This window comes from Neltuma alba, unplaced genomic scaffold, assembly GCF_004799145.2.
Source record: "Neltuma alba isolate B1F8T4 unplaced genomic scaffold, ASM479914v2 tig00001210_pilon, whole genome shotgun sequence".
Taxonomy (NCBI): domain Eukaryota; kingdom Viridiplantae; phylum Streptophyta; class Magnoliopsida; order Fabales; family Fabaceae; genus Neltuma; species Neltuma alba.
The window spans coordinates 449,986-476,584 of NW_021632377.1; the positions used below are offsets into that span (position 1 = coordinate 449,986).

At 34.9% G+C, this 26,599-nt stretch overlaps 3 protein-coding genes across 13 annotated transcripts; 2 read left to right on the forward strand and 1 right to left on the reverse strand.

Annotated features, from left to right (window-relative positions):
- The first annotated feature begins 650 nt into the window (after nucleotides 1-650).
- LOC114753644 (phosphatidylinositol 4-kinase beta 1) lies at nucleotides 651-10,692 on the forward strand. Of its 8 annotated transcripts, none has more exons than XM_028942353.1 (16): nucleotides 651-2,592; nucleotides 3,578-3,769; nucleotides 3,925-3,973; nucleotides 4,419-4,551; nucleotides 4,667-5,156; nucleotides 5,850-5,930; nucleotides 6,004-6,126; nucleotides 7,574-7,643; nucleotides 8,294-8,391; nucleotides 8,474-8,578; nucleotides 8,749-8,802; nucleotides 8,958-9,101; nucleotides 9,186-9,239; nucleotides 9,348-9,422; nucleotides 9,650-9,733; nucleotides 9,832-10,692. In XM_028942353.1, exons 1-16 carry the CDS (start codon nucleotides 1,165-1,167, stop codon nucleotides 9,931-9,933), a joined length of 3,282 nt encoding a protein of 1,093 aa, XP_028798186.1. In that variant the 5' UTR covers nucleotides 651-1,164; the 3' UTR covers nucleotides 9,934-10,692. The 8 variants fall into 8 exon arrangements, 5 of the variants coding, with proteins under 5 accessions (XP_028798186.1, XP_028798192.1, XP_028798180.1 ...); XM_028942359.1 differs by having other exon boundaries at nucleotides 6,007-6,126; XM_028942347.1 differs by having other exon boundaries at nucleotides 5,850-5,895; nucleotides 5,966-6,126.
- A 5,410-nt stretch (nucleotides 10,693-16,102) lies between these two features.
- Nucleotides 16,103-19,881, forward strand: LOC114753767 (NAC domain-containing protein 82). Of its 4 annotated transcripts, none has more exons than XM_028942494.1 (6): nucleotides 16,103-16,156; nucleotides 16,362-16,839; nucleotides 16,942-17,219; nucleotides 17,726-18,106; nucleotides 18,799-18,872; nucleotides 19,224-19,306. In XM_028942494.1, the coding sequence occupies exons 2-5, from the start codon at nucleotides 16,683-16,685 to the stop codon at nucleotides 18,829-18,831; spliced, it is 849 nt and encodes a 282-aa protein (XP_028798327.1). In that variant the 5' UTR covers nucleotides 16,103-16,156; nucleotides 16,362-16,682; the 3' UTR covers nucleotides 18,832-18,872; nucleotides 19,224-19,306. The 4 variants fall into 4 exon arrangements, with proteins under 4 accessions (XP_028798327.1, XP_028798334.1, XP_028798313.1 ...); XM_028942501.1 differs by lacking the exon at nucleotides 18,799-18,872 and adding an exon at nucleotides 19,093-19,119 and having other exon boundaries at nucleotides 19,224-19,298; XM_028942480.1 differs by lacking the exon at nucleotides 18,799-18,872 and having other exon boundaries at nucleotides 19,224-19,881.
- A 914-nt stretch (nucleotides 19,882-20,795) lies between these two features.
- Nucleotides 20,796-23,601, reverse strand: LOC114753816 (BTB/POZ domain-containing protein At2g13690). The gene is made up of 2 exons (XM_028942538.1): nucleotides 22,756-23,601; nucleotides 20,796-22,027 (listed from the first exon to the last, which is right to left on the reverse strand). The coding sequence occupies exons 1-2, from the start codon at nucleotides 23,485-23,487 to the stop codon at nucleotides 21,083-21,085; spliced, it is 1,677 nt and encodes a 558-aa protein (XP_028798371.1). The 5' UTR covers nucleotides 23,488-23,601; the 3' UTR covers nucleotides 20,796-21,082.
- Nucleotides 23,602-26,599: the final 2,998 nt, after the last annotated feature.

The following is a 26,599-nucleotide window of genomic DNA, read 5'->3' on the forward strand; positions in this document are numbered from 1 at the left end:
ATAAATAAGTCTCAATAAATGGGATGAAATATTAGAATTATAAGATTTTATAATATAATCAAAATTGATAAATTTTATGGCATATTAAAAAGTTTGAAAATATATGTGTTAGAATTGTTTTTTATGTTGTATAAAAATTATTTTTTTTGAAGACATTTAAATTATTCTTATGTTAAAGAGGGGTGTTTTAATTAAAATAAAAGTCAAACTTAATAATTAATTAACACTACTTTTAATAAGATCTAATTGATTAATTTGAGAAAATTAAAAAAAATAAATTATTTAATTATAACATATGTTACATAATTTTTTAAAAATAATTATGTATATTATTAGATTATATATCAATTTATAAAATGAATAAATTAGTTTGGAAAATAATGATATATATATGATACTTTAAAATAATTTATTTAATTTTTTTCTCTAAAATAATTAATTAAGTCTTATATTAAGTTACTGTAATGTGGATTTTTAATTAGAGGAGGTCTATGAACCTTTTTAAAATAAAAGATAGATTTGTGTAATTTAGGTAAAATAAGAGGATCGTTACTGTATTTTACTCTTATTATTGTTACTGTCACCGAAGTGGCAGGTAACTCACCTTCGTCCGTGTCGGGGAACGTAACGACCACGACCGCCACCGTGCCGCTGCAACCATCGCAGCCAAGCGACCTCATTTGTAGGAAGCGGCAGAGATCTATCGGCCATTCGGTTCATTTACCCGCTTCTGTGCCATATTCTGATTCGCGGTTTATTCTGTATGCGCGATTTAAATATTTACATTTCTGGAGTTCAAGCTGTGTTGTGATTTCTCATAGAATTTCCTGATAATTTCTGGCGCAGTTGCTGTATTTGTCTCCCAGTTTTTTCTAAACGAAGCACAGTATTTGTTCCATTTGCGTAGCTGGTAGAGGGGTTTTTGCTCAATATCCCTGTTTCCTGACTTTGCACTATAGGTGTTTGAATCAGATAAACGACTCCAGTTGTAATATTGAATATCGGGAGAATTAGGGTTTTCATCGGAGCTTTGGGATTTATAGGGTTTATTCTAGCATACATTAGTTGCTGAATTAATTGAAATCAAGTTGTTTTTGATACGGCGAGAGAAGTGCTCTCTCGATTCCCCTCGACAGGTAAATTAGGGTTGATGATGGCCAACTGATGATGGTGAAGCTTTTAGGGCTGACCCGTGGAGTGACAGATGAGCCCCGGGAAATCACTTCGAGGCCCAACCTGTCCGGCGAATCTAGTGAAAATGGGTGGCTTATCAGGTTTTTCGACTCGGCATTCTTCTGCGAGTGGATTGCTGTTAGTTATTTGTACAAGCATGACCATTCTGGGGTACGTGACTATCTCTGTAATCGAATGTATACCCTTCCCTTACAGGGAATTGAGAGTTATTTGTTCCAAATTTGTTACCTGATGGTGAATAAGCCAAGCCCTTCCCTGGATAAATTCGTTATAGACATGTGCTCAAAGTCAATTAAGATTGCTTTGAAGGTGCACTGGTTTTTATTGGCAGAGCTTGAGGACTCTGATGATAATGAGGGAATTAGTAGGATTCTGGACAAGTGCCAGATCGCAGCCACCTTAATGGGTGAGTGGCCTCCTTTGATAAGGCCTCAAAGTGAACCTTCTAATTCTGGGAGTAAAAACCAAGTTTTGAATAAGTTGCTATCTTCAAAGCAGCGCTTGTTGTCACTCACATCGTCACCTCCTGTTCAGAAGTCTTTATCATTCTCACCTTCTGGAAATAATTTGCAAGAGGATAGTAATCAGTTGTCTACTGATGAGAACAACATATTCAAGAAATTCATTCCTGGTCAAAAAGTTCGGGATGCCTTGTTATTTAGGAAGTCTGCAGAGAAAGACGATGATGATTCTGAAAAGGATAGTTTTTTCAAGAGGCTTTTAGGAGATAGCAGAGATGATGATGAGTCAGGTTCAAAAAGACAAGATGCATTTCTAGTTCAGAAATTGTCTCGTAATAATGAAGAAGATTCTGAAAAAGACGGATTCTTTAGAAGGTTCCTAAGAGACAGCAAAGGTGAGGATGAGGAGCTAACATCAAGTTCAGAGGGATTTTTCAAGCGATTATTTCGTGATGGTAAGGATGATTTTGAGGACAAAGCACGACTCAAATCAGCAGAGGATGAAGAGAAAGAAGGATTTTTCCGTAAACTTTTCAAGGAAAAATTAGATGATAAGAGGAAAAACAATGATCCAACTGACGATGGAGAAATTTCTAACTCTGAAGAAAAGTGTATAAAATCAGCTGACGAGGAGGATAAAGGGTTTTTTAAGAAATTCTTTAAGGATGTATTTGAGGATAAGAAAGATGCCAATGGCAAAATTGAAGAGAATGCCTCCAATGGTGAGGAAGAAGAGGCTCCTGATGTTCCTTTGTTCAAAAGACTGTTCCGTGTGCACCCTGAAGATGCTAAAAGTAGTTCAGCCAACGAAAACAACAGTTCTGCTGGATTATTTGATCGTAGTCCAGGTACAGAGAGTTTTTTCCGCAAATTGTTCAGAGATCGTGACCGTTCAATTGAAGATTCAGAGCTTTTGGGCTTGAAAAAGCAGAAGGAGGTCTGTTAAATATTGATTTAAAACCTAAGTTATTTGTATGGTGAAAGCAAACCAGTGCGTGTAAATAATATCTAGTGTCCCATAGCTGATTATATTTTAGTCTTAAATTAGCTATGCACGGTCCATTTCATAGGTCCATCTTGACTCATGCTGATTATTGTTGTTGTGTTGTTATTGTTATTATCATTATTTTGTCAAGATGGATACATGATTGTATCCAGGACCAGAATCACTTTTGATTATGCCTCCAAATAAAAACTCAGCTCCTGCAAAACTTGGTTTTACTTGAAGATTCTGCCTTTATGCTGGTTTCTATCCCCCCCCCCCCCTAATTTGGTTAAAAAATGCTTTCTGCTTGACATGCACAGGAGGCGGGCCTGCACAGGCACTCTATTTGGTGTCAATATTAACACAGTATTAATCTAGCATAGTATCTAGTGAATGCAAACATAACTGAAATATAGGTCTTCCTCTTGTGATGGCTCTGTCAATGCCACTTGCTCTCCCGTGACCTTATAAGTAGGCAGTTGTCCTTCGCTTTATGTTGCTCAGTTTAATTGATTATGTGCTTTAGCATTAGCAGTTGTTTGTACTTACCCTATACTTACCCTACTGGGAGATTAAATTAATCTATCATTGGGGAATTATGGAAGAAAGATTTTAGACATTCATTTACTGTGCTTTCTGAAAATCAATTCAAACAGATGGTTGAATTGTCAGTAACTTTTGTATTCAAAACATGATATGTTGCCTGCATGATTGCATCAAAAATGATTCATCATGCATGAAACTTTTGATTTTGATTAACGGTTAGCTGGAAGGGTGCTTGTACTGTTAATGGACTCTGAAAATATATTTTTATTTCCTTTACTGCTTTTAAATATCAAGTAAAAGGTAATTTTTCCCAATATTGCATGGTAATGTTTCTGCTGCATGTTTCCTACTCTTGTATTTCATCAATTCATTTGATATATCAAATTGGCAGAAGTATCCTGGATCACCAAAGCGACAGAGTGAAAAATCAAGCAAAAGGCCTCCACTTCCCAATCATAGTACATCACAATTCCGTAAAGGGGCATATCATGAGTCATTAGACTTTGTTCGGACATTATGCGAGACATCATTTGGGTTAGTGGATGTATTTCCAATTGAAGATCGCAAAAGTGCTCTTCATGAGGTTATTTCTTTTACGGTGTTCTTTTTCTATGCTTTTTTCACTCCATTGATGTGAATACATGCGGAAATAAGCATATGTTCTGTATATGATTTCAGTTTTTTCTCCCACTTTCCTCTTTCTGGCACAGACTTTTATTGTTTTTCCTGTGTTTTTAGTCACTCACAGAGATAAATTTACATGTAGCTGAGGCGCAAAAGACAGGAGGTACTTGCCAACTATTATGTTTATTATTTAAGGGAGTTCATTTAAGGCTAATAGGAATTTCAGTTCATTTAAGGGTACATGGAATTCCGGTATTTGTCATATCTGGAAGCTGCGCAAATGATTCCCCCCCCCCCTCCCCCCAAAAGAGCGTTCTGAAAAATTGTAGCTTCCCAAAAATATGTCATTGTATTGGTATATCATCTCTAGAGGAATTAATGTTTAAAAACCATCATTTCATCTTTATCATCAGATGTGCTTTCTGGAGCAATTACTGACAAGTTCTTTTCCTATTATGTGGTTTGCCAGTTGTTAGTTCTTTGCTGAAAATCATTTTTAAGCTGGCTTATTAAGCTACTGTAGGGCAGTTGGAAAATTGCATTTCCATTATTTGCAGTTTCCTATGTCGTCTTTCTCTGATACGAACTTGCTTATAAAATTTTTTTAGGAGTTTGTTTTCCTCTGGGAAAGGGAATATACCGTGTGCTTCATATACCTGAAGATGAATCTGTTCTCTTAAATTCTAGGGAGAAGGCACCTTACCTGATATGTGTTGAAGTTTTGAAATGTGAAATCCCAAGGTATTTACTATTTACTGGATAATAATCTTCAAGCATTTTGTAAGCAGTCAGTAAAGTGGGGAGCATGCTTTTTATATTTCTGATGCGTATTCTTCCTTTAAAATGTATAATTTAGCAATTCCAGGGAGGCATCGTATTCCCAGAAACTCTCTAAAGGTGGAATTCCTTTGGCAAATGGAGATGCTTTCTTGCAAAAACCACCGCCTTGGGCATATCCTTTATGGACTACACATGAGGTGTATCGCAATATCAGTGATAGAATGTCCAGATCAACTGCTCAAGCGATTGATGAGGCAATGACCCATACATCTGAGGTGAAAGTTAAATTTGTCAGTGTAAGTCTTTCTGTGGAAACACAATTATGTAGCCAAGTAGAGAAGTCTGAAGTGCATGATCTACACGGTAACAGTCATAGTCCTGCTACAACTCTTAAAGGGGGTGTAATAGAAGCATCATCATCAAGACATGGCAGTGATTTGGAGTGGGTACGAGTTGTCTTGACAGCTGATCCTCTGGTTAGAATGGAAGATATTCAGGATCAACCACCACCACGGCTGAAGGAACATCATCGTGTTCCAAGTACAGTGGCCATAGAGGAGGTCAAGGTGAGCCTTTGAGTGATTTTGAGTGCAACTATTGCTATGACTCATTATTTTCGTTTATGCAGCCAAGGTTTTATGACGAACTAGAATATCTTGCCCCCTATATTGTAGGGAGATATTTAAGCTCCTAAAAAAACAAGAAGCAAGAGATACACAGTGTAGTTAAAAAAATGATAATACTGTATAAAATTATTGTTGGTTGATGTAACGTTAGGAACAGTAAAGTCATGAACAGTGTCAATTATCATCTTTATATATATATATATAGAGTAACAGGTAGATAATACAAAAAGGTGAAATTATTTATTAATATTGTGCCCCCCAAACAAAAAGGGGGGAAAATGTTTCTGGATAGTTTTCATGTTTGCTCGGAATTCTGCTTAATGACATGTAGCTTGCGCAAAGTCTGTCTTGTTCTTTGTCTTTCACTGATTGCAAAGTTTACTATAGTTCGTTAGACCTGCCTTACCTGGTTTAGTTTAGTTGAAAACTCTAGGTTAAAATGTTGTCTTTCGATTGTATCCATCTCCTCGTTACATTGTTTAGCTGCCTTCTGTTATCACCTATTATATGGGTAAATTATGCTTGTAAAGTGGGATTATAACTTGTTCTAACTACATTCTCAGTTATCACTTTGACAATTTAACAATATGTTCCCAATTTTGATGTTGCTGCTGAAATTTCCACTTTTGGTAGGCTGCAGCAGCAAAAGGTGAAGCACCGATCGGACTCCCTTTGAAAGGTGCTGGTCAAGATTCCTCAGATGCACATTCAAGGGTATTACTTAACTCTTGTTTAATTTTGCACCTTAGGAATGCCAAATTCTCATATCCGATATAATTTCATCCAGAAGCTGAATGGAAGTGCACCCAAGGCTGGTGATGCTTTGTCTGGTGAACTCTGGGCGGCAAAGAAAGAGAGAATTCAAAAGGCTTCAATATATGGGAATTTTTCTGGTTGGGACTTGCGATCTGTGAGTAATTTTATTCTTTGAAAGAATTTGCTCCGATCATTTGATTGTTAATGTTTTGGAAAGTTGTGAACCCAACAAATGAATAAAAAACATTATGCTCCTCTTCTCTGATTTTTGTGGACTAGGTTGTTGACAGAGCACGATGACGTCGTGTGATTCATGTAGCCGACCCCACCTAGTGGGATAAGGCTTGTTGTTGTTGTTGTTGCTCCTCTTCTCTGATTTTTGCTGAAATTACAGGGAACTCTATTTTCAAAATATATACTTACTCTGACTTTATTTATTTATTTATTTTTGAAATCCCTGCATTTGATTTTCTCCCAGTAATTGGTGTCCACAATGCTCAGTAACCATAATACTTTCATCATCATTTTGTTCATCATCAAATTATATCTAAATATACATAGATGAAATTAAGATGATGAGATTTTATCATCATTGGATTTAACAAATGCTTTGAAATGATTATTATTGATAAACTGATTTATGGTAAATGCTTTCATATGATTTTTTTGGATATTCCTTTTTTGTAATCCTTTTACACAAATTGATGAACTTATGATTAATTGTTACAAATCGATGAACTTTTTAACTTGTGTAATTGCTTATACTTGATTTGTGTATGAAAGAATTCTTAGAGGTTAATTTTTAATATAATTTTGGCTCTGAGTAGGCGATTTCCTTGTTATCAGATCTATTCTCTTAAGTTGCTGGATTTGAAAGAGGGTACTTTGTAAAAAATTGGTGTCAGGTTAATGGAATTTTTTAGTAAAAAATGAAGAAATAGGCAAAAAAATGGCATGAATTTTTGGTTTGGATTTTAGGTTTTTCTTTTTTCGAAAATTAGAATAGACTTCTTTTTAAGTCTAGCAAAATTCATGTGAAGTGGGCATAATTTACTCTAAATAAAAACTTGATATCTTTTGCTCGGGTTTACTAGTTGCCTAATAACTAAAGCATACCTGTTTAGCCATGAATAGAAAATGAAGTGAAGGCATGGATCTTGTGGGTTTTGATAATTCTTTGACAACTTAGGCTTTATAATTGAAAATCTTTGCTCTTTTCTGCTGTAAGTATCAATAGATTGTTGTCCCTTCCTTTGATAAACTATATTTTACCTCAAAAAAAAAAAGTCTTATCTAATTTAATCATATGTCATTAAGCTTAAAAAATTTCCTTGAATTTAAATCATTGATTCAGGTTTGGGGGGGGGGGGGAGATTTTGCAGTTCAGTGTAGATTGTAATATCTGTTCAGGGTTGAGAATATTGATATGTTAGACATAAATTTTATATGGCCTGTAGTAAGATAACCCACTTTGCCTACTTTGGCAAAAGTTTTTATTTTTTTATATCCTTCATGATTGTATTTGTATGATCCTGTAAGGTTATATGTTCCCACTTTTCACTTTATTTGACCAAAACATTACTATTCCTTTTTCTGAATAGGTTATTGTAAAGAGTGGCGACGATTGCAGGCAAGAACATCTGGCAGTTCAACTTATTTCTCACTTCTATTGTGGGTGGTCTTTCAATTCTTTCCCTTTCGGCCTCTCAATGCAATAGTAGCTAATGCTTGGTCATGATGCTTGTTTCAAATACTTTTTGTTCTCTTTCTTTTCTTTTTAAAAAAATTTCTAGTATCTGTTTTCAAGTAAGATGCAATGTCGTCAAGATTGAGATCTTACATAAGATTGGGTCGGGGTCAATATAGATCAAACTGTAAGATTGGTTCACAGATCTTAAGATCTTATTGTTTGTGATATATATGTAGTAATAAAGTTTTTAGGTGACAGAAAGATACCAAAAGCTCATTATACTTCAATAAAACAAGTCATGTGTTGCAAATGTTGCAAAATCTAATAAACACAACCAAGTTTGCAATCAAAAAGAGCGTGTGCATATACAACCCTCAAGTCACTAAAGCAAACTTTTCCACACAATGAGATTCTTGTGAGAAGCAAGAAGGCTCTGATTGTGGTTTAAATGGAAATATGTGTAAAACCATAAGTGATGTTGTCTGTGAACCAGTTGGGTGTACTTTATTGATGATGCATGATTGGATCTTATTTTACCATGCTGTGGTGCCAGATTACTCCTGGATGAAGACTGGTCTGTTTGTGTTTCTTTACAATTTGTTGCTTAAAATCAATGGATTTTTTATGTCAGATATATTCCAAGAAGCTGGTCTACCTCTCTGGTTGCGGCCTTATGAAGTTTTATGCACTTCTTCATATACAGCCCTTATTGAAACAATTCCAGATACGGTAATGCTGTAACTTCGGTTGCCAAATTTTTTGAAATGTCTGAAGTGTTGGCATTTTTATCTGATATTTTTGGATTTTTCAGGCTTCCATACATTCAATCAAAAGTAGATATCCCAACATTTCAAGTTTACGTGAATTCTTTGTTGCCAAGTATCAAGAAAATTCTCCGAGTTTTAAACTTGCCCAGGTAATTTAGAGATGCAATGATGCTGATGATGCTGCTGATTTAATGTGGGATGAATTCTGATCTGCGCATTTGCCATACTAGAATATATTCTTCTTATGACCTGCTCGCATGCATTTCTTTTTGTTTTGAAACGCTGTTTATTTCATGTTGATTGTCTTTCTTTTATTCAGAAGAACTTTGTCGAGAGTATGGCTGGATATTCCCTCGTTTGCTACCTTCTGCAGGTGTGAAACCTCTTATATAATGCTTATACATGCATACCCTTCTATTAGTGTCTGATGTATTTCTTGCTTAAACAGATACTCAAGTATTACTTTTTGTTGTTATCTGTCATTAAAGAATTTATGTTCTCCTCACTTATTGTTTTCATGTTGTACAGATTAAGGATCGGCATAATGGGAACCTTTTAATGGATGAAGAAGGTCATATCATGCATATTGACTTTGGCTTCATGCTTTCAAATTCCCCTGGTGGTGTTAACTTTGAAAGTGCTCCTTTCAAATTAACCCGAGAGCTTCTTGAGGTATACCTGAAGTTATTTATGTTTATTTGATTTGATCTGGTAGCTGCTCTCTTTACATTGACATCGGTGGTGTGATTTTGTTAGGTCATGGATTCTGATGCTGAAGGCATTCCAAGTGAGTTCTTTGATTATTACAAGGTACTTATGAAACTGTGTGTGCACGCGCGCGTGTGATCTTACCTGAAACTTCTGAACTATGCTATTGTCAGCTAAATTTTTCTTGATGCGTTGCCCATTGTGTTCCAGGTTTTATGCATTCAGGGCTTCCTTACTTGTCGAAAACATGCTGAGCGCATTATTCTTCTAGTTGAGATGTTGCAGGTAACATAGTTGCTAGCTTCGTGTTGTTCCACTCTCTATGTACCAAGTATTCTATAATCTTTCACTCTCAGGTCCCCCCCCCCCCCCAAAAAAAAAAAAAGAAAAGGTGTGCATCTACCTTTTTGTGTCTTTTGCTGTACCTTTTCATCTCCTGCATGAGAGGATGAAATCTGGAAATACTAATTGGTGCTGGATTTGCCTTGAATTTCTTTGATTGTTGGGATCAGGACTCAGGTTTCCCATGCTTTAAAGGCGGTCCACGGACAATAGAGAACTTACGAAAACGATTTCATCTCAGTTTAACAGAAGAGGTTTGAATTTCGAATTTGTTTTAACTGCAAAACGGTTTGACTTTGCTTGTTAAGTTTTTTTTTTTTTAAATTATTATGGGTCCTTTTTGGTTTGGCAGCAATGTGTCTCTTTGGTGCTTTCGCTGATTAGCCGCAGCCTTGATGCATGGCGAACGCGGCAGTATGATTACTATCAAAGAGTTTTGAATGGAATATTATGAGATGATATATCAATGGTGATCACCAGCTTGTTTCATTTAGACCAAGCTTTGCACGGTTTAGTGGATGGGGGACCATGTGAAGTGGCTTTATAGTTTTGGCGCAGGGAAGAATTAATTGGCAGCAGTTTGTAGCCTCTTTTTTCATGGGTTGATCGAGATTTCAAGAGATTGGGCAAAAATACTTCAATAGTCTACCTGGCCTAATTTATAGTTTGGGGTCTTATTTTTTTTCCTCTCATTTCATGCGATGAGAAACTCTGCTGCTTGCAGAGCTTCTTGTTACCTCTAATGCCACAATAGTGCACATTGTACAGTGATTCTAACAGGGAGTAGGGGCTCTATGCTAACTGGTTGTTGAGACCAGTGCTGATGTAACCTGTGGTTAGTCAACGGGCTTGGACAAAATGTTGAACAGATGGTACCTGGTTACTTTTGGGAGAATTCTTGGACCAACTCCATTTTTGGGGAAGTGCTGACTCTGCCGGTCCGTGGTGTCTGTGTTCCCAAAGTTTGATTCATCAATACTTGACACTGGAAGGTTGTGAGCAAGATTCTTTGATGATGTTGATTGTATCATGTGTATTTGACGTTGTAGTTTGTCCACCATGTCAATCAATCATACATGAAGTTTTGATGACATGTCTGGATAGAGTTTGGTTGCTTCTTTGGCAGAATGTAGACAGTTACTTTTCACCTAAATGCATCTGTATCAATGTCGCTTACAAATGATACTCTCATTCTAATCTTCTTTCACCTCTATGGCCTGCATCTTTGATCTGCTATGAAGTGAGGATGGAATGTTGTGAGTAAAGAAGGCTATGGGCAGCAATAGAAGGCCCGTATATGGAATCACTTACATGCATTTAGATTTAAATGTCCTAAAAAAGTTTAGCATATCGGTTGTAGTTTGTATGTTCTCTCTCTTTTTTTTTTTGTGTTTAATGAACATATCTTTTTTTTTTTTTTTGGTGAATGTTTAATGAACATATCTCATATCAGGTTAATGAGCACTGCCTAACACTGGTACAAATTCTTCTGATGTGTATTCACATTGAGTGTTAATTAGGGTGATGAGCATTGCCTACTTATCATTGTACTCCTCCGGTCCTTAATATAGAATTCAATTCTTGAGTTGGTTTTGGTCCTAAATATAAGACCCATTTTTCATATTTATCAATTTTCTCTAAATTACCCCTATAGATACTCCTTCAACCATAATCAAGTAGAAGATGGAAATGGGGTATTAATAAAGATAATTATGGTGTTTTAGGAAAAATGTGTCATTTTTCTTATAATTAACTAACTTACCTAACTTCCTTAATCTAATCAAATTAGTTAAATGGGTCTTATATTAAGGACAGGAGGAGTATCATTGTAATTGAAACGAGATCATCCACATCTAAAATTTTCATATTGTAATTTTTAATATATAAATTTATATATTTTTGAGAAGTGACAACTATGAATTTTTTTATTTTGGATACTGTATGTATTGCATTAAAAAGTTATTTAAAATATAAAAAATAAAATGGGAAAATGACAGTAAAATACCATGTGAATTTCAAAAAGACAAATAAGGCACCTGAATAAGTAAAATGACAAATAAGGTATTAGGTACCAATCTGGAATTTTGATTTTTGGCCTAATGACTGAATTGCCCTTATTATGTATGAAAACTGAGGAGATAGAGAAAGGGAGAAATCACCTCCTCCCGGCGAAAGCAATCCCCCCACTCGGCGAAACCGAATCCCCCCACTCAGCGAAACCGATCCCTCCACTCAGCTAGTGAAACCAAATCCCCCTATTCGGAGAAACCAATCCTCCCACTCGGTGAAACTAAATCCAAGCTCCTCCAGTCACCAAAAAAGATTCTCCAAAATCACATTGCCGCCGTTGCAGGAGTAAAGTGTTGTTGGTGAAATTGGTAATCGTTGCAAGAGTAGAGTGCAGTCATTTGAATATATGTAATGTATCTGATGTCATATGGCTACTGGTTTTTGGTAAATACTGTTACGTGAATGGTACATTCCATTACACATGTAGTTAGTATAAAAGTTAATGGTTCAATGTTTACTTTGATGTACTTCAGGTGCAGTCATTTGAATATATGTAATGTATCTGTTGTTATATGGCTGCTAGTTTTTGGCAAATATTGTTTCGTGAATAGTGCATTACATTACACAAAGTAGTAACTTTCACTATGAAAGTTGTAAATACCACTATGTGTTTTGTAAAATTCAGAGTGAAATTGTATTGTTTTTTATAGAGAATTTACCCCGCCCCTCACAAAATGTTGCAAAGCCCATTGAAGAAGTAGTAAATATTATTGTGAAAGTTGTTATTCCCAATATGTATTTTGTAAAATTCAGTGTAGAATTGTTTTGTTTTTGACAGAAACGTTGCCCAGCCCCTTACAAAAGGTTGCAAAACCCATTGAAAAAGTAGTAAATCTCACTGTGAAAGTTGTTATTTCCACTATGTGTTTTGTAAAATTCAGCGTGAAATTGTTTTGTTTTTGACAGAAAAGTTGCCCACCCCCTCACAAAAGGTTGCAAAACCCATTGAAGAAGTAGTAAATCTCACTGTGAAAGTTGTTATTCTCATTATGTGTTTTGTAAAATTCAGCGTGGAATTGTTTTGTTTTTGACAGAAACATTGGACAGCCCCTCACAAAAGGTTACAAATCCCATTGAAAATGTAGTAGCACTCACTGTGAAAGTTGTAAATCCCATTATGTGTTTTGTCAAATTCAGCATAGAATTATATTTTTGTAGAGAAAAGTTGCCCTGCCCCTCAAAATAAGTTGTCAAACCTCTCGAAGAAGTGGTCAAATTCACTTCGCGAGTTATAAATCTCGTTATACGTGTAGTAACATTCTGGGCAAATGATTTAACAATACTTGAAAATCAGGCAGCTTTACATTTCCTGAAAATAGTTTGCAAATCCCCTTACATACAAATCCCCTTGCAAATCGGAGAACCTTTTTCGGTGACTGGAGAAGCTTGGATTTAGTTTCGTCGAGTGGGGGGGTTCGGTTTTGTTGAGTGGAGGGATTGGTTTCATCGAGTAGGGGGATTCGGTTTCGCTGAGAGGAGGGATTAGTTTCACCGAGTCGATGGATTGGTTTCGCCAAGTGGGGGCAGTTTCTCTTTCACCGAGTGGGGGGATTGGTTTCGCCGGGAGGAGGCGGTTTCTACCTTTCTCTATTTTCTCAGTTTTCAAACATAATAAGGGCAATTCGGTCTTTAGGCCAAAAATCAAAATTCCATATTGGTACCTAATGTTTTCTTTGTCATTTTGCTTATTCAGGTGCTTTATTTGTCTTTTTGAAATTCACATGATATTTTACTGTCATTTTTTCAAATAAAATTGCATTTAATATGGAACATCTCCTTCAACAAAAGTTCTGAACTATGCAAGTTCGATTTGATATACGGGGACCTCTTTATCAAAAGGTGAAGCCTAATGAAAGAATAGTAGAGCAGGTTGTTAACGTTTGGTTAAAGTATGGGTTTCATTTTCTAAATTATAAAATGAATTTTTAGTCCCTTAATCTTAATATAATTAGATTTATTTAATAAAAAATGTTGATTCAACGAATTTAAATGGTGATTATAAAGTTAAATACTGACAAAGTATGTTTAGATGTTAAAACATAAAAATAATCATATTAAATAATTAAAATTTAGAATATGCTTGGTAAGCATTTAATTGAAGAGACACCATTTATATTTACTGAACTGGCATTTTTCATTAAATAAATAGAGCTGTTAAGATTAAAAGACTAAAAATATACTTTATAAATTAAACAACTAAACTAAAAATTAATATAAATTTAGAGAAGGGTTAAAATGCATTTAACATTGTAAATTATTTTTTTAGGTATATCCAGTATCCTAAAATATTTTGTGATGTATCTAACATTTTAAAATATTTTTTTAAATACAGCCAGTACCTTAGAAGTATTTTTTTGTGCATATAGCGTTTTAGAGTAATTTTTTTAAGGTGGGCCTAGCACCCAAAAATATTTTTTTTGGGGATGCTTGATGCACCACAAAATACTTTGGAGTGTTAGATATACCTGAGAAAATATATTATGATGCTGGATGCACCTTAATCCTCTAGAGAATCAAAATCAAATATGTACTTTTTTTAAGTCAAAACCAAACATATATAAATTTTTTTTTGCTGACATAGATATTTTCCTATTAGAGATAGTCGTGTTTGAAATATTATCAGACACTAAATGTAGATAATCTTGTTCTTTTTGTAGAAGTATTTAATTGGAACAAAGTATTTAAATACTCCAAAAGAATCCAAAAAGAAGCATTCAGCATCTAGAAGTTTTTCTCAGTTCTTATATATCCTAAAAACTTTATTTCGTAACATTTTTGTCATGAATTATTATTTGTAATTTAATTGAATGGGCAAAATTAATGACGGGTAATAGTCAGGATGTTTTTTCCTACGAAATAAAGCTCCCAGAATATATAGGAACAAACAAAAAGAACTTTTAGATACTGATTAATCTTTACGATTATCCGTTGCCATTATTATTATTAAAAGAAAAAGTGCTCCTTTCTCATTCTTTCCCCCTCTACTAATTTCGCTGCTCCGGCAATAATTGTTGATTGATCAGATTCTTTCTTGTCAAAGATTCAGGCAGTTGATTGATTATCGAATATTAAAGTTTCCTTAAATATGTGAGAAGCTGGAATCCTCACAATAAATTTAATCTTGAACCCAACTCACTTTCATAAAACTTTCTCTTGAGAAATTGTTTGCTATCATCAACATTTTATTTGATTCTCAGTCTAGAACAAACTTACGGATTGATTGCCAAACTTAAACATAGTTTTGAAATATAATTCATCAACTTTCGAGTATGTTTATGATATTTAGATATTTTGGCTCCTGGTTTTGTTTGTCTTTTTTGAAAATATTATAACAGGACCTCTGTTATAAAAAATAAAAAAAACTATTTTTTTGCCAACCCACAAAATTTTAAAACTAATCAAACATAGTGGAGACATGGTTAATACACTTTATATTTCCACTACAAAGTAGATCTTATATATAGAATTGATATAAAATGTAATGATATGATGAAATAAATTTCAAGCAATCTCATACCTTCAATTTAGAAAATATATAACTTTTTAGTTATTTTATCATAATTCTGTATTTTTTGGTACTAAAATCTTAATCATATTTAAATTATTATGATTACGGAAAAAACAATTTAAATACCTCTATTCAGTTTTTTTAATAAAATTTGAAATTAAACCTCCTAGTTAAAAGGAAAAATCTCAAAAATATGTCTGTTGAATTTTAAAATTCTAAATCATTATTAGTCATTACACTCTTAAAAAAAATAACTACACTTAAAAAGCAAATGACAACACATGTTTGTAATAATTCCTCATTTCGAATTTTAAAATTTAACAGTTATTTTTTAAGAATTTTCTTTAATTAAAAATGCAAATATAAAGAAGGCTAAACTTTAAGTTTAAATGTTCTAACAATTCATTTTGAGTACATATTTGATCCGTAACTAATGTGAACAATTTATTTCTCTTATTAGACATGAAAATAATTCTTAACATGCCTAAATAACCAAAAATAATTAAATCATTGAAAATTAAAAGAATCCTTAAACGTTAACTCTCACTTGTACAGGTTGCGTTCAATAACATTAGGTATAATAAAATATTATCGATCTTTATATAAATATATATATAACATCAAAATTCAAAATAATTTATTATTATAATACTCTTCAATTATGGAATGAACCAGAAAAAATTATGGAACGAAGTGCATTTCTTTTGGATTTCCTACTTCACTTGTTAGTGTAAAGTGCTGATGAGAAAAAGAGACTGTGAATTGAATCTAACAGAAAGAACTAATCCTTCATAACGCAACGAACTAAAGTTTAAATTTTCATTGAAAGAGTGTCTACATTTAGTGTCTGACAGTGTCTTGAATAATAAGGGGAGGATACCCAATTTTAGTAAAAAGAAAAAAAAGAAAAGGGGATTGTTGCTGTTTCCATTTCTGAAAATTCAAAATTTTGGGAAATTGGGCTTTTACTGCTCAACGCGGTGAGAGAGGGTCCAGTTTCTCACACATCGAGTATAAAATCCCTCTCCCTCGTTTCATTGTCCCGTTTCCAAGCTTTCAGCATTTGGTGTATTTGGAGTCTTGCCCGCCTCCTTCCCTGGTAAGCTTCGTGCTTCATCTCCCTCCCTTTCTCTCTACGAGGTTGATTGTTCAGGTCCGCTTATTTGGACTACTAATGGTAGCCGCAAGTGAAATCAATCGTGCCCAGAACTAATCGCGGCAGAAATTTCCAGTTTTTCTCATGAAGTTTGTTTTTGGATGCGAAAGCTTTGCCCTTGTTCTGCGTCTAATGATTTCCATTGTAGGGTTCCATTGTGCAGATGTCTTTTTATCTCCAAAAGGGTTCGACATCCATTGTTGGGTGCCTTTTTAGCTTCATGAACCGGGGGAGGCTTTGGTGTTCGGGGAAGATTTTGTTTCGGCATTGGACTTGACACACACGGGGTTTCCTGATATTCTTTTCTCCAGCAGTTCGATTGATTTTTTTTCTTTCTGTTTTTCCTTTTTGGGTTCGAGGTTTCTGTCGCCTGTTGAATTTTATCTCTTCACGGCTTGTGAGAGGATTGTCTTTTTAGATAGTAGGGCGTTGAAGTTGCTAGATTCTGAAGCTTCTTTTAGCTTTATTGATGGCTACGACAAAATTAATTCCTGGGTTTCGATTTCATCCGACTGATGTTGAGCTCCTTAGATACTTTCTGTGGAGGAAGGTTATGGGTAAGAAATTCCATTATGATGTGATCGCAGAAGTAGACATATACAAGTACGCTCCATGGGATCTCCCAGGTAGGCAGACAAATTCTTTCTTTCCTCAGTACCTGTTAGGGTCTTGTTTTGTTTAACTGGGTCTTCTTTCTGTCTTTGTTTCCTTACTTCTTTGCTTTTCAGATAAATCTTATCTGAGAACTGGAGATTTGGAATGGTACTTCTTTTGCCCCAGAGAAAAGAAATATGCTAGTGGGGCCAGAATGAATCGCGCTACCGAAGTTGGGTACTGGAAAACTACAGGGAGGGATAGACCAGTTCATTTCAAGAATCGCGTTGTGGGAATGATAAAAACCCTGATATTTCACATAGGTAAAGCTCCCAAAGGAGATAGGACTGATTGGGTTATGCACGAATATAGGCTCGAAGATCAGGAGCTGACTGCGAAAGACATTCCTCAGGTATCTGGAGTTTTATTTTCTCTTTTCTCTTTTATTATGGGCGATATTGGTTGTTGCTGCATAGTTGCCGTATCTTGTGTGGAGTATTCTTACTACTGTGATTGAGGAAACATGTGTACCAATTAGTTCTCAAGTGAATATTATTTGAAGGGTTCCTGCCTGACCAGATATCCTAAATATAAATTGCTTTTGTTGATATATGTCTCGCTTGACGAAACTTTTAATGAACATATCTTGATGCGAGAGATGGGATGCTGTCTCTTGTTTATGGCATTACTGGAGGGTTCTATGTTGTTTCATCGTCAGGCCATAAAATTAATTTATGTGATTAAGATACGTCTGCATCAAATGGCACTCACCATGTGGTGCCTTTAATTGATACGTTGCACCCTTGACACATGGAAGCACTTCCTTCTCTTTTTACTTCTACATTTTTTTGTATATTTCGAATTGTCATGCCAGTGAATATTTTTTTAATTGGTTCTCTTGGTTCATGCATGTTGCAGGATTCCTATGTGCTTTGTAAGGTTTTCCAAAAGGAAGGTCCTGGTCCCAGGAATGGTGCTCAATATGGAAGACCATTCAATGATGAAGACTGGGATGACGACGAGGAAATGGATGGTGTAGGATCTCTTCCCTTAGTTGGTGTGCACGCACCAATTACCTTTCATCCTAACACGCCTGGCAGTTCTACAACAACTTATTGTCATCCCCCTGCAAGTGCATGTGTTGGATCATCACGAGCGTCATCTCTTGTGCATCCGTTAGCTCCAAGTGATCAAGTTATATCCAATGGGTCTCAAGTTCCAGTTAATGATGATATTAATGCCTTGCTGGATTGTTTCACAGAGAATGACACAGTTCCTATGATTGGAAATAACATTGAGGTGCGTGATCTATTTCTTTGTCTTCTTGCTTGTGTATTTTTGTGGGTAAACTATGTGCAATTACTTCTTCAATGCCTTGTTTCAGACAACTTCGTGTTTGCCCTTAAATTTTGCATTTGAACATTTCGTTTTTACTGTCTATACATTCATTACACATTCGCTTTAGTTTTGTACTCTAGCTCAAAATATAAGATAAGCTTTATTCATTTACGTTTATCAAGAAATTAATTGAAATCAGTTTAAAATAATAAATATGTAAGGCATGTATTTTTGTCCCAAATATGTCCTTACTAATGAAGAGAATAAATAAAAGAGGAAAGAGAATATGTGAGGAGTAAAATTGAAAAAAAATCATTAAATGCTTAGACAAAAATGAATGTTATCTTATAAAAATAACTAAGCTCCTCCAACAAAGTTTATCTTATATTTTGAACCATAGGGAGTATTGACTTCAATATTTTCTCTGAATTCATGCTTATTTTTTCTTTTAGTGAATATATGTTTTGAATCTTTATGTGATCAATATAGATGATGAGTAGATTAGTTGGAATCACATTTTGAAAGACGATGTTTCAATTAAATATCTCCGGTAATCTTGTTGATTTGAACCTTAAGCCTAGCGACAGGTGGAAGTCGAAAGGATGATTGTGTAGCTAACATTGGTGTGCTGGTTTTTTATCTGTCGATTGTAGCGGGCTTTTCAGCTTGGCAGAAACCATTCTTAGCTTCCTTTGTTTCATTATTTACTAATTGCTGCGATGCTTGTGTAAGACTTTCTTTGATACTTACATCTGAATGTTATTATAGCGTATGCCCTATTTCTGCTGTAATGCTTGTGTAATGTAATGCATTGTTTGATACTTACACCTAGAAGCTCTTGGCTTTTGCCCTGTTCTAAAGCTGAAATGTGAAATGTTAATTATTATATATATTCTTGAGTTTGGATCCAATTTTAATCTTGTGGCTTTCTCTTTCCTGTTTGGTAGTGCTTGTAAGTTGCTGAGGATTGTAAGGTAGTCTTTATCCAGGAAGTTGAATTTTTGAGCGATTATGCTTGCTTAATCTTGTTTCTCCCGAGTCAATATACTAACATGGTGTGTTTCTCATGGTTACTCAGAAGAATGATAATTCTGCTGTGGAGAAGGAAGCTGAAGGCATACCTTGTTTGGATGTTAATGATATATTTAAGGACTTGGGAGACCTTGACAATACAAACCAAATCTATCCTGCAGGAAGCATGCCCTTGTTGTTCGATGATCTGGATTTCTTGGAGTTGCGTGACCTAGACACCACTGAACCTGAAAGTGGGGTCCATTTCATCCGGAAAAAGGAGGGTTTGTGATTTGTGGCTCACAGGACGAGACGCTATTGGCATTTATACCTGCAGGCTGCAGCATCTATCGTTTTTAATTTTATCATTGTTTCTATTTGAACATTTGTATAATAAAGTGACCTGAATGTTCAAAGCTAGTTGAATGAACAGTTTTCGTACCCGGGGGGGGGTTGTTTTTGTGTGCAAGCGGACTTGTATCACACATGTCCCGCTGAGATCACTGAAATATGCATTGTTTATACCATAGTTTAGCCTTTTATTGCCCCTGTTAGTTGGGTTGGCTTAGAGAAGCAGATCTAGCCGGAAAGGGCATGTAAAATGAAGCAGATTCTGACTTTAGTTTACAATTTGGTCGAAATATTTCATCTGTACTATACATGACACGGCTGGATATGCATCAAGTTCTATTGCCATAATAAAAGTACTGAAGTGTCTAATTTTTTTTTTTTGGGTCATAATTGGCTAAAATGTTAATTCATACAAGATTGGGAAGATTAAAAAAAAAAACTAATTTATTTAGAATAAAATAATTGATAATGGATGAGATGAATTTGGGCAAAGGTTCTACCTATGAGGTTTCGTCACCCTCGTCAACGCCTTGAGCAGGGAATTGATTTTTTTTTGTAATAAATTTTTCAACTGTGGAAATAATGAAAAATATTTTCATTGGGGTAAAAATGAATATTTTCCAGGGTTTTGTATAATGTTTTGGATTTAATGGAGTTTTGAGTATGCATTTTCATCAGGTCAGGAGCGTGAGTTAATGAAATGATGAGAAGCAAAATCATGAGTGGCATTCCCCCCTCAACATGTTTAATGACATGTTCAATTGCATTGGCACTTAAGTTTTCTTCAGGAGGGGTCAGTTTTTCGATACATGAATTAAAGCAATCAGATAGGTTTGAAATTAATATGGGAAAAAGTGATCTGAAATGCAAACTGTAACATCCTAAAAAAGATTCTACATATCATTAATTAATGTCCTAAAACAATACAAAACCTCAATATTTTGATTTCAAGTTAGGATGAAAAATTACATGCTAGATTCAAATTCAAATTAAATCTCCAAAAACTAAAAGGATCGAACTGGTCCCCATGACAACACAAGCCTATAAGCCCAAAATACAAACCACAGCCGAACGAATCCAACCTATACCCGTATAGATCCATTTTTCGTTTCTTTGGCCCACTAACATTTATGACATTCCACGGGCAATTTATGACGCTTTTTTTTTTTTTAATACAATATTACACATCTTTCGTAGCTTTTCAAAAGGTAATCCTCTTGCGTCATGATGCAACCCGATGACGTTTCACGAAGTTGCTCTTAGACTTGTGTCGTGCAACCACAAATGCAATTAACTCGGAAAATTATGTAGATTGATAATTTAATTTACAGAATGTGCGACTCACTTGCAAATTCTTAAGGATAAAACATTAGAACAAGCGACTCAATTGCATGGCCTTTGACAGGCAATAAATGGAAGACAAATTCTAGAAACTGATATCATTTAAGCATCAAGCTACTAATACAATGACTTAAGGGGTGTTATCTGCTTTATTCAGTTTACATACCTCAGAACTGCTCACCTAACTGAAACTCTACGCACTGTAGAAAATCACAATACAAGTACTACTACTGTCTACCTTGATTCAATGGCATCAGTTTCTGAGGCTCTTAAGAATGATCGGCGCCACCATATTTGAAATGCCTTGCTGAGGTTTGGGCATTCAGTGCCATGCTTAGAGAAGTAACGAAACCATTCCATGAACAGCATGTACTGTTGCTTTAGAGGCAGAGTAAGAAGTGTCTGTCCCAAAGCCTCTTCCAAGGTCCTTATGGCAAGTCCCTTTCTGCATCTCTGCAGCCAGCCAAAGTCCAAGAGCATTGGTCCAAACCATGCTTGGAGGAGCCCTGATCTGGCTTCCAACCTACATTGCAATTTTCGGGTACCCATGGCGACGAGTAGCGTTGCTGACACTCGACTCAGTTCGTATCTGATCATGGGGGATGCAACTTCATGCATTTTGAGCAGTTGCTGCTGATGAGCCCAAATATCAACGAAGTCTTCTGCCACTTGCGCATCAAGCATGATTTCCAGCAACCAGTTTATGTTATCAACCTGCCTGGAGATGCGTTCAATCAGAGGCTTACCAACATCTTTCTTCACCAACCTTTCAGGCGTGAGGTTGTCTGAGGCCTCTTCGAAGAGGCTGACTAGTGAGCCCAGACAAGAGTGGCAAACAGCATACAAATCCTCCTTGCTAAGGTCAAGATGGTTCTTCTCATAGACTGAACTTCTGCAAAGAAGACTCTTGACCAGTGACTTAAGTTCATTTCTTGCATTGTTATCCGCACAAGAAGTGATGGACCAAACAAGCTGTCCTGCTATGTTACTATTAGACTCGGAATCAACTGAATCATGGAAGTACAGTCTTCCTAAGATGTCTCTGGTTGTCGCATCATCAAACTTAAGCCTAGTGAATACGCTCCTCAATTTCTCTTCTTCCTCCTCAGTCCAAGGAACAGCCTCCAGGTATTTCAAACAGGACAGAACACCCTTGGTGAATTTGATACCTGCCGACACCTAGGATAGAAGAGAGCAATCATGTCAGAGATTAAAGAGACACTTGTGCAATGCTCAGCACTTTTATATAATATTGTTCCTTAAACATCAAATTACTGCAAGGCTCAATCGCATATTTTCTGTTTCTTTTTCTTTGCTCTATATTGCTTCACTTATGGCACAGGATGTTTCTATTGGATATTATGCCGCTATTTGAACCAATCATGGTAAAAACAATCTATGCGCTGCAATGAAAAACTTGTCATGGGAATAAAAGATTCTCATGGGTAGTAAGTTTCGCCTACAATTTCCTCTCCATTATACTTGTATAGTGAATATTTGCTAATATGCATATCTATAAAAGATTCCCAATTTTCTAACCTGACTTGTCTCGAGACCCCAAGCTTCATCCATATTTTTCTCAGATAGGTTCCGGATTCATGCTGGTAATTATATCTAAGATTAATGAACACAACATTTAGGTCTACGTATAAATTAAGTTCCCCAGAAATCTACCCTTTGAAAACTACATTTGGATATTCATATGTTTTGGCAAGTTACCATGGCATCCTTGTCCCACAAAGGTCATTCAACAAAAGCAAGCAGTGCAGATAAGGTCAGCGAAAATATTTAATATACAGGGAAAGATATAGAACAGTGAACTCAAAGCCCTTAAAACGAGAAGCAGAGCTCAACAGTAAGAAAAGAAAAAGGCCTACAGTAAACTGAGGCTAAATGTACTGGCTTACCTCCAAAATGTCAATGGATCGATAAACGCCAATCTTTGTAAGGTGCTTCGTAATTTCATCCTCAAACATGAGCTCGATGGTCTCCTTGAAAACTCCAAAATTCTCCACCTCCGGCACCTCTATTCTGCACATTTTCGGCCCAGGCGAAGCGCCTGACGGCAATCCCTTCTTGTGATCCGCTATCAATTCAGCAAAAACCTCTGAGTTGGTGCTCAGAACATCAGAGTTCAGCTCCAGAACCATGCACCCACCATTCTTGCCTTTCAAATTCAACCTCACATCAAATAAATCCTTCGTGCCACTAACAGAGCCAGAACTCTCCCGCGGCGGCTGAAATTTGCCGGAGGGAGCACGGAAGCTCTGAGACCTTGATTTAGGTGTGGAAATGGAATCAGCCAATGGAGAGGGAACGACAAGGATATCTTGGACGGAATCAAGAGCGGGATCAGAATCAATCGGCGAGACTCTACCGGGGGACAAGATCCGACGCGGGTCGATCCGACCCACTCTGCCGAACCCGGATTTAGCGCTCTGAGGTGAGGTCGGGACGGAAAAACTCGGCTTGGACAAAGTACTTGGGTTGGTATGATGGGGTTTTGAGTGGTGTACGGAAAGGTTGTCGGGGCTAGCCGGGGGAACTGTAAACGAACAACACCACGCTCGGCGTCGATGAGGATGGGTAGTGTGAGGCAGCCGCCGGGAGCTCGGCTTGCGGCGGGATGAATGGTCCATGGAAGGAATCTTTTTTCTTTTGGGGGGGGGGAGGGGGAAGAAAGAGAGAGAATGGAAGAGAGAAGGAGCTATGGTGGCATCGTTGCAGGTCACGAGGGAGATGCTTTTTACCGGGGAGAGGGAGTGTGAGAGAGAGTATGGCAGTTTGTTTTGTTGGGATGGATGGGGCTTTTATTCTTTTATATTTAATTGAAGAAAAATCTCGTTAATTTTTTTTTAAAGTGGAAAGGATGTAATAAATTTTTATACAAATGCAAATTTTGTAAGTTTTTTTAACTAATAAAATCTGCAACTGGGAATTTTCCCAATTTTTCTTATTCATTATTAAGCCTGGTTTATTTCATTTTTCAATTTCAAAAATGTAAAATAAAATAAAATATTATTTTAAATATTTTTTGTAATGAGAGAAACTCACATTCAATTGCTGGTTAAAAAAAAAAAAAAACTCACATTCAACTGTCTTCAACTCTTTATTACTCATGGGCGTTAATATTTAATATAAGTTAAATTATACAAATTTTTTCTAAATTTTTTTATTTTAGTTAAATACTTTCTCTGACATTTTAATAAGTCATTTATCGCCAGTTTTTTCTCTGTTTTTTTTTCGACGATGCCTTTTTTTTTTTCAATGACGGTAGCGCATATATCTTGGTACAGAATTAATTAATGTGGGCATTTTACATTAACGTGAAGTGGAAGAAATTAATTGGATTAGTGAATAGCTGGCCCAAAAAGAAAAGAAATTGGATAAGTGTATAAATAAAAGATTAAACAGTTAAAAACATGTCCTTGATATGTGTGTATTATTTATTTGCTTTTGAAGCCCATATCTTGGTCACGGTAGGTTGATGGGTAAAGAAAAATTATGAAAAAAAACGGGAGCTATATTTATATTATCAGTGATCTTATAATTTAGTTACGTGCACGTTTTCTCATAAGTAGGCACAAAAGTTACGAATTTAATGTTCTTTGTAATCTCATCTCAGAAACCTTACTACTTAGACCCTATTTGGATTAGCGTTTAAAATTACTTATGAACATGTTTCACGTAAATTATGATAAAAAAATTTTCACATACTTATCTTATATTTTATAAAAGGAAAATTAGTAAAAAAATCTCTATTTGAAATTTTAATTAGCAAGAAAGACCTGAATTGTACAAATACAAGTATGATTCGTGAGTGTAACATATCATCAGTTATGTGTAATTGTACTATTTACTAATTTTTCTTTTTATAAATCATAATTGAAAAACTACTTATAAAACTTTCTCACTTGAAAAACACACATATTTACACTATTTACTTTTACATTGGAAATTATACACATAATACTCTTCCAGTCCTAAATATAAGACCCCTATATACACTAGTATAAGAGTTTTATATTTAGGACCGGAGGAGTATTTGAATAAAAAACTAGATATGTTGTGAACAAATTCTAGTGTTTTACTTCACTTAAATATAAAGATATAAGAAAATAGCTTTTTCAATTTTTTTTTTATTAAATCCATTGACTCTATCTAACGGAGAACGTCTTCGTTATGCATTTTCGTAACTTCAAAATGAAAATATAAAAATAAAAAATTTATAAAAAATTATTTAAATTATATATAACTAATTCTTATCATATTCTGATAAATTCAGTAGCAGATTGTCTGTCTTAAATGGGACTTTTTTGGGGAAATAAAAGTTGAAGATTGTAAATTAAGAATATTTATTTTTTTTAAAAAATAATCATAGAGTTATTATAAATAAAACCTTGAAATTAATTTTAATTTAATATTTCAAATTGCAATACTTTAATAAAATTTTCTTTCTTTGGAATATTTTATAAAACTTTTTAAAATTTTAAATATTTTATTACTAAAGGGGTTCTTAAATTTTTTTTCTTTTGTTTTTTTGTTTGTTTGGAGATGGATTTGTGGTACTATAAGTTGTTTTTTCAATAAATATAAAATTAAAAGTGCTTTATGTTCAAAAAAAAAAAAGTGCTTTGTAAAGCAGATAGAACGGCCTCCAATGCTACAACCAAACATTTCATTTATTTTAAATGACAGTGTACATACAATGAATTCCTTAACCCTTTTCAGTGCTTTGCTTATTGCCTTCGCTACGCATCCCTCTCCTTTTTCACTTTCCATTTTCCAAATCCAATCATTCCCAACCTGCGGTGGAAGAAAAAGCCTATCGGCTGCTTATAACTTCTAAGTAGATTTAGTTTATCGAAAGTGAGTTTTACCCAAAATAAAAAAAAAAAAGTGAGTTTCATTGACAAATTAATATTTATTTGCATGACATTGGAAGATTCAATTTTCAAAGAAATAGTAAAACTTCCAACGGTTTTGATTTTGATGATTATATTTTTAACAGTTTTGATTTTAATTCGTATATTTAGCGTCGTCAATAAAATTAATGTAATTAAATCTAGACCCAAGTCTTTATGAAACTAGAAAGATTAAATTTTGGATGAAATAAACTATAGGCATAGAAAAATATAATTTGAAATTACAGAAATTAAAATAAAAATTCAAGGAAATGGTAAATATTAACAATGATATTAATGATACTTCAAATATTAAAATATTAATCTTCATATAGCGCATCATACACTAACAATTTGAAGACTGAGCAGTCCAAAAAAAAATCATTTTCTGGGAGATTATTTTTTGTTTAGGCTCGGCCTCTTGATTCTGTAGTGACCAGCGAGGAAGGAATAACTTGTACTGTGGGTGAACTTAAAAAAGAAGGGTGGGTTTAATAATAATAGTTAAGAACTCTGGCCCCAAAAAACTGATACTCAAGAATCAAACACGAGGGGAAGCCTCCATGAACATGGGCCGTTGGTGACAGTGAGAAGTACAATATCGATTTTTTGTTTCCACCAATACATATTTTGTAAATGAAAAATATAAAATATATAGTTTATTATAAGTAATAAATTTGACTATTTATTTTTCAGACTCAATGTCATGAAAAAATATATCCAGTTACTTATATTGTTGGATCAAAATTTTAAATTAGTAACAAAAATAATACTACTTTCGGTCCTTAATATAAGACTTTATTTGATTTTTATTTTGATCCTAAATATAAGATATCAATTTACTTTG

Excerpts from the sequence above, each read along its gene's own strand:
- LOC114753816 (XM_028942538.1), bottom strand. The coding sequence starts at position 23,487 with ATGGACCATTCATCCCGCCGCAAGCCGAGCTCCCGGCGGCTGCCTCAC. Across the intron at positions 22,028-22,755 it reads GATCCATTGACATTTTGGAG|GTGTCGGCAGGTATCAAATT; the intron begins GTAAGCCAGTAC and ends CTTCTATCCTAG.
- LOC114753644 (XM_028942347.1), top strand. The coding sequence starts at position 1,165 with ATGATGGTGAAGCTTTTAGGGCTGACCCGTGGAGTGACAGATGAGCCC. Across the intron at positions 9,102-9,185 it reads TAACCCGAGAGCTTCTTGAG|GTCATGGATTCTGATGCTGA; the intron begins GTATACCTGAAG and ends TGATTTTGTTAG. Across the intron at positions 9,734-9,831 it reads ATCTCAGTTTAACAGAAGAG|CAATGTGTCTCTTTGGTGCT; the intron begins GTTTGAATTTCG and ends TTGGTTTGGCAG.
- LOC114753767 (XM_028942480.1), top strand. The coding sequence starts at position 16,683 with ATGGCTACGACAAAATTAATTCCTGGGTTTCGATTTCATCCGACTGAT. Across the intron at positions 16,840-16,941 it reads CGCTCCATGGGATCTCCCAG|ATAAATCTTATCTGAGAACT; the intron begins GTAGGCAGACAA and ends TTTGCTTTTCAG. Across the intron at positions 17,220-17,725 it reads CTGCGAAAGACATTCCTCAG|GATTCCTATGTGCTTTGTAA; the intron begins GTATCTGGAGTT and ends TGCATGTTGCAG.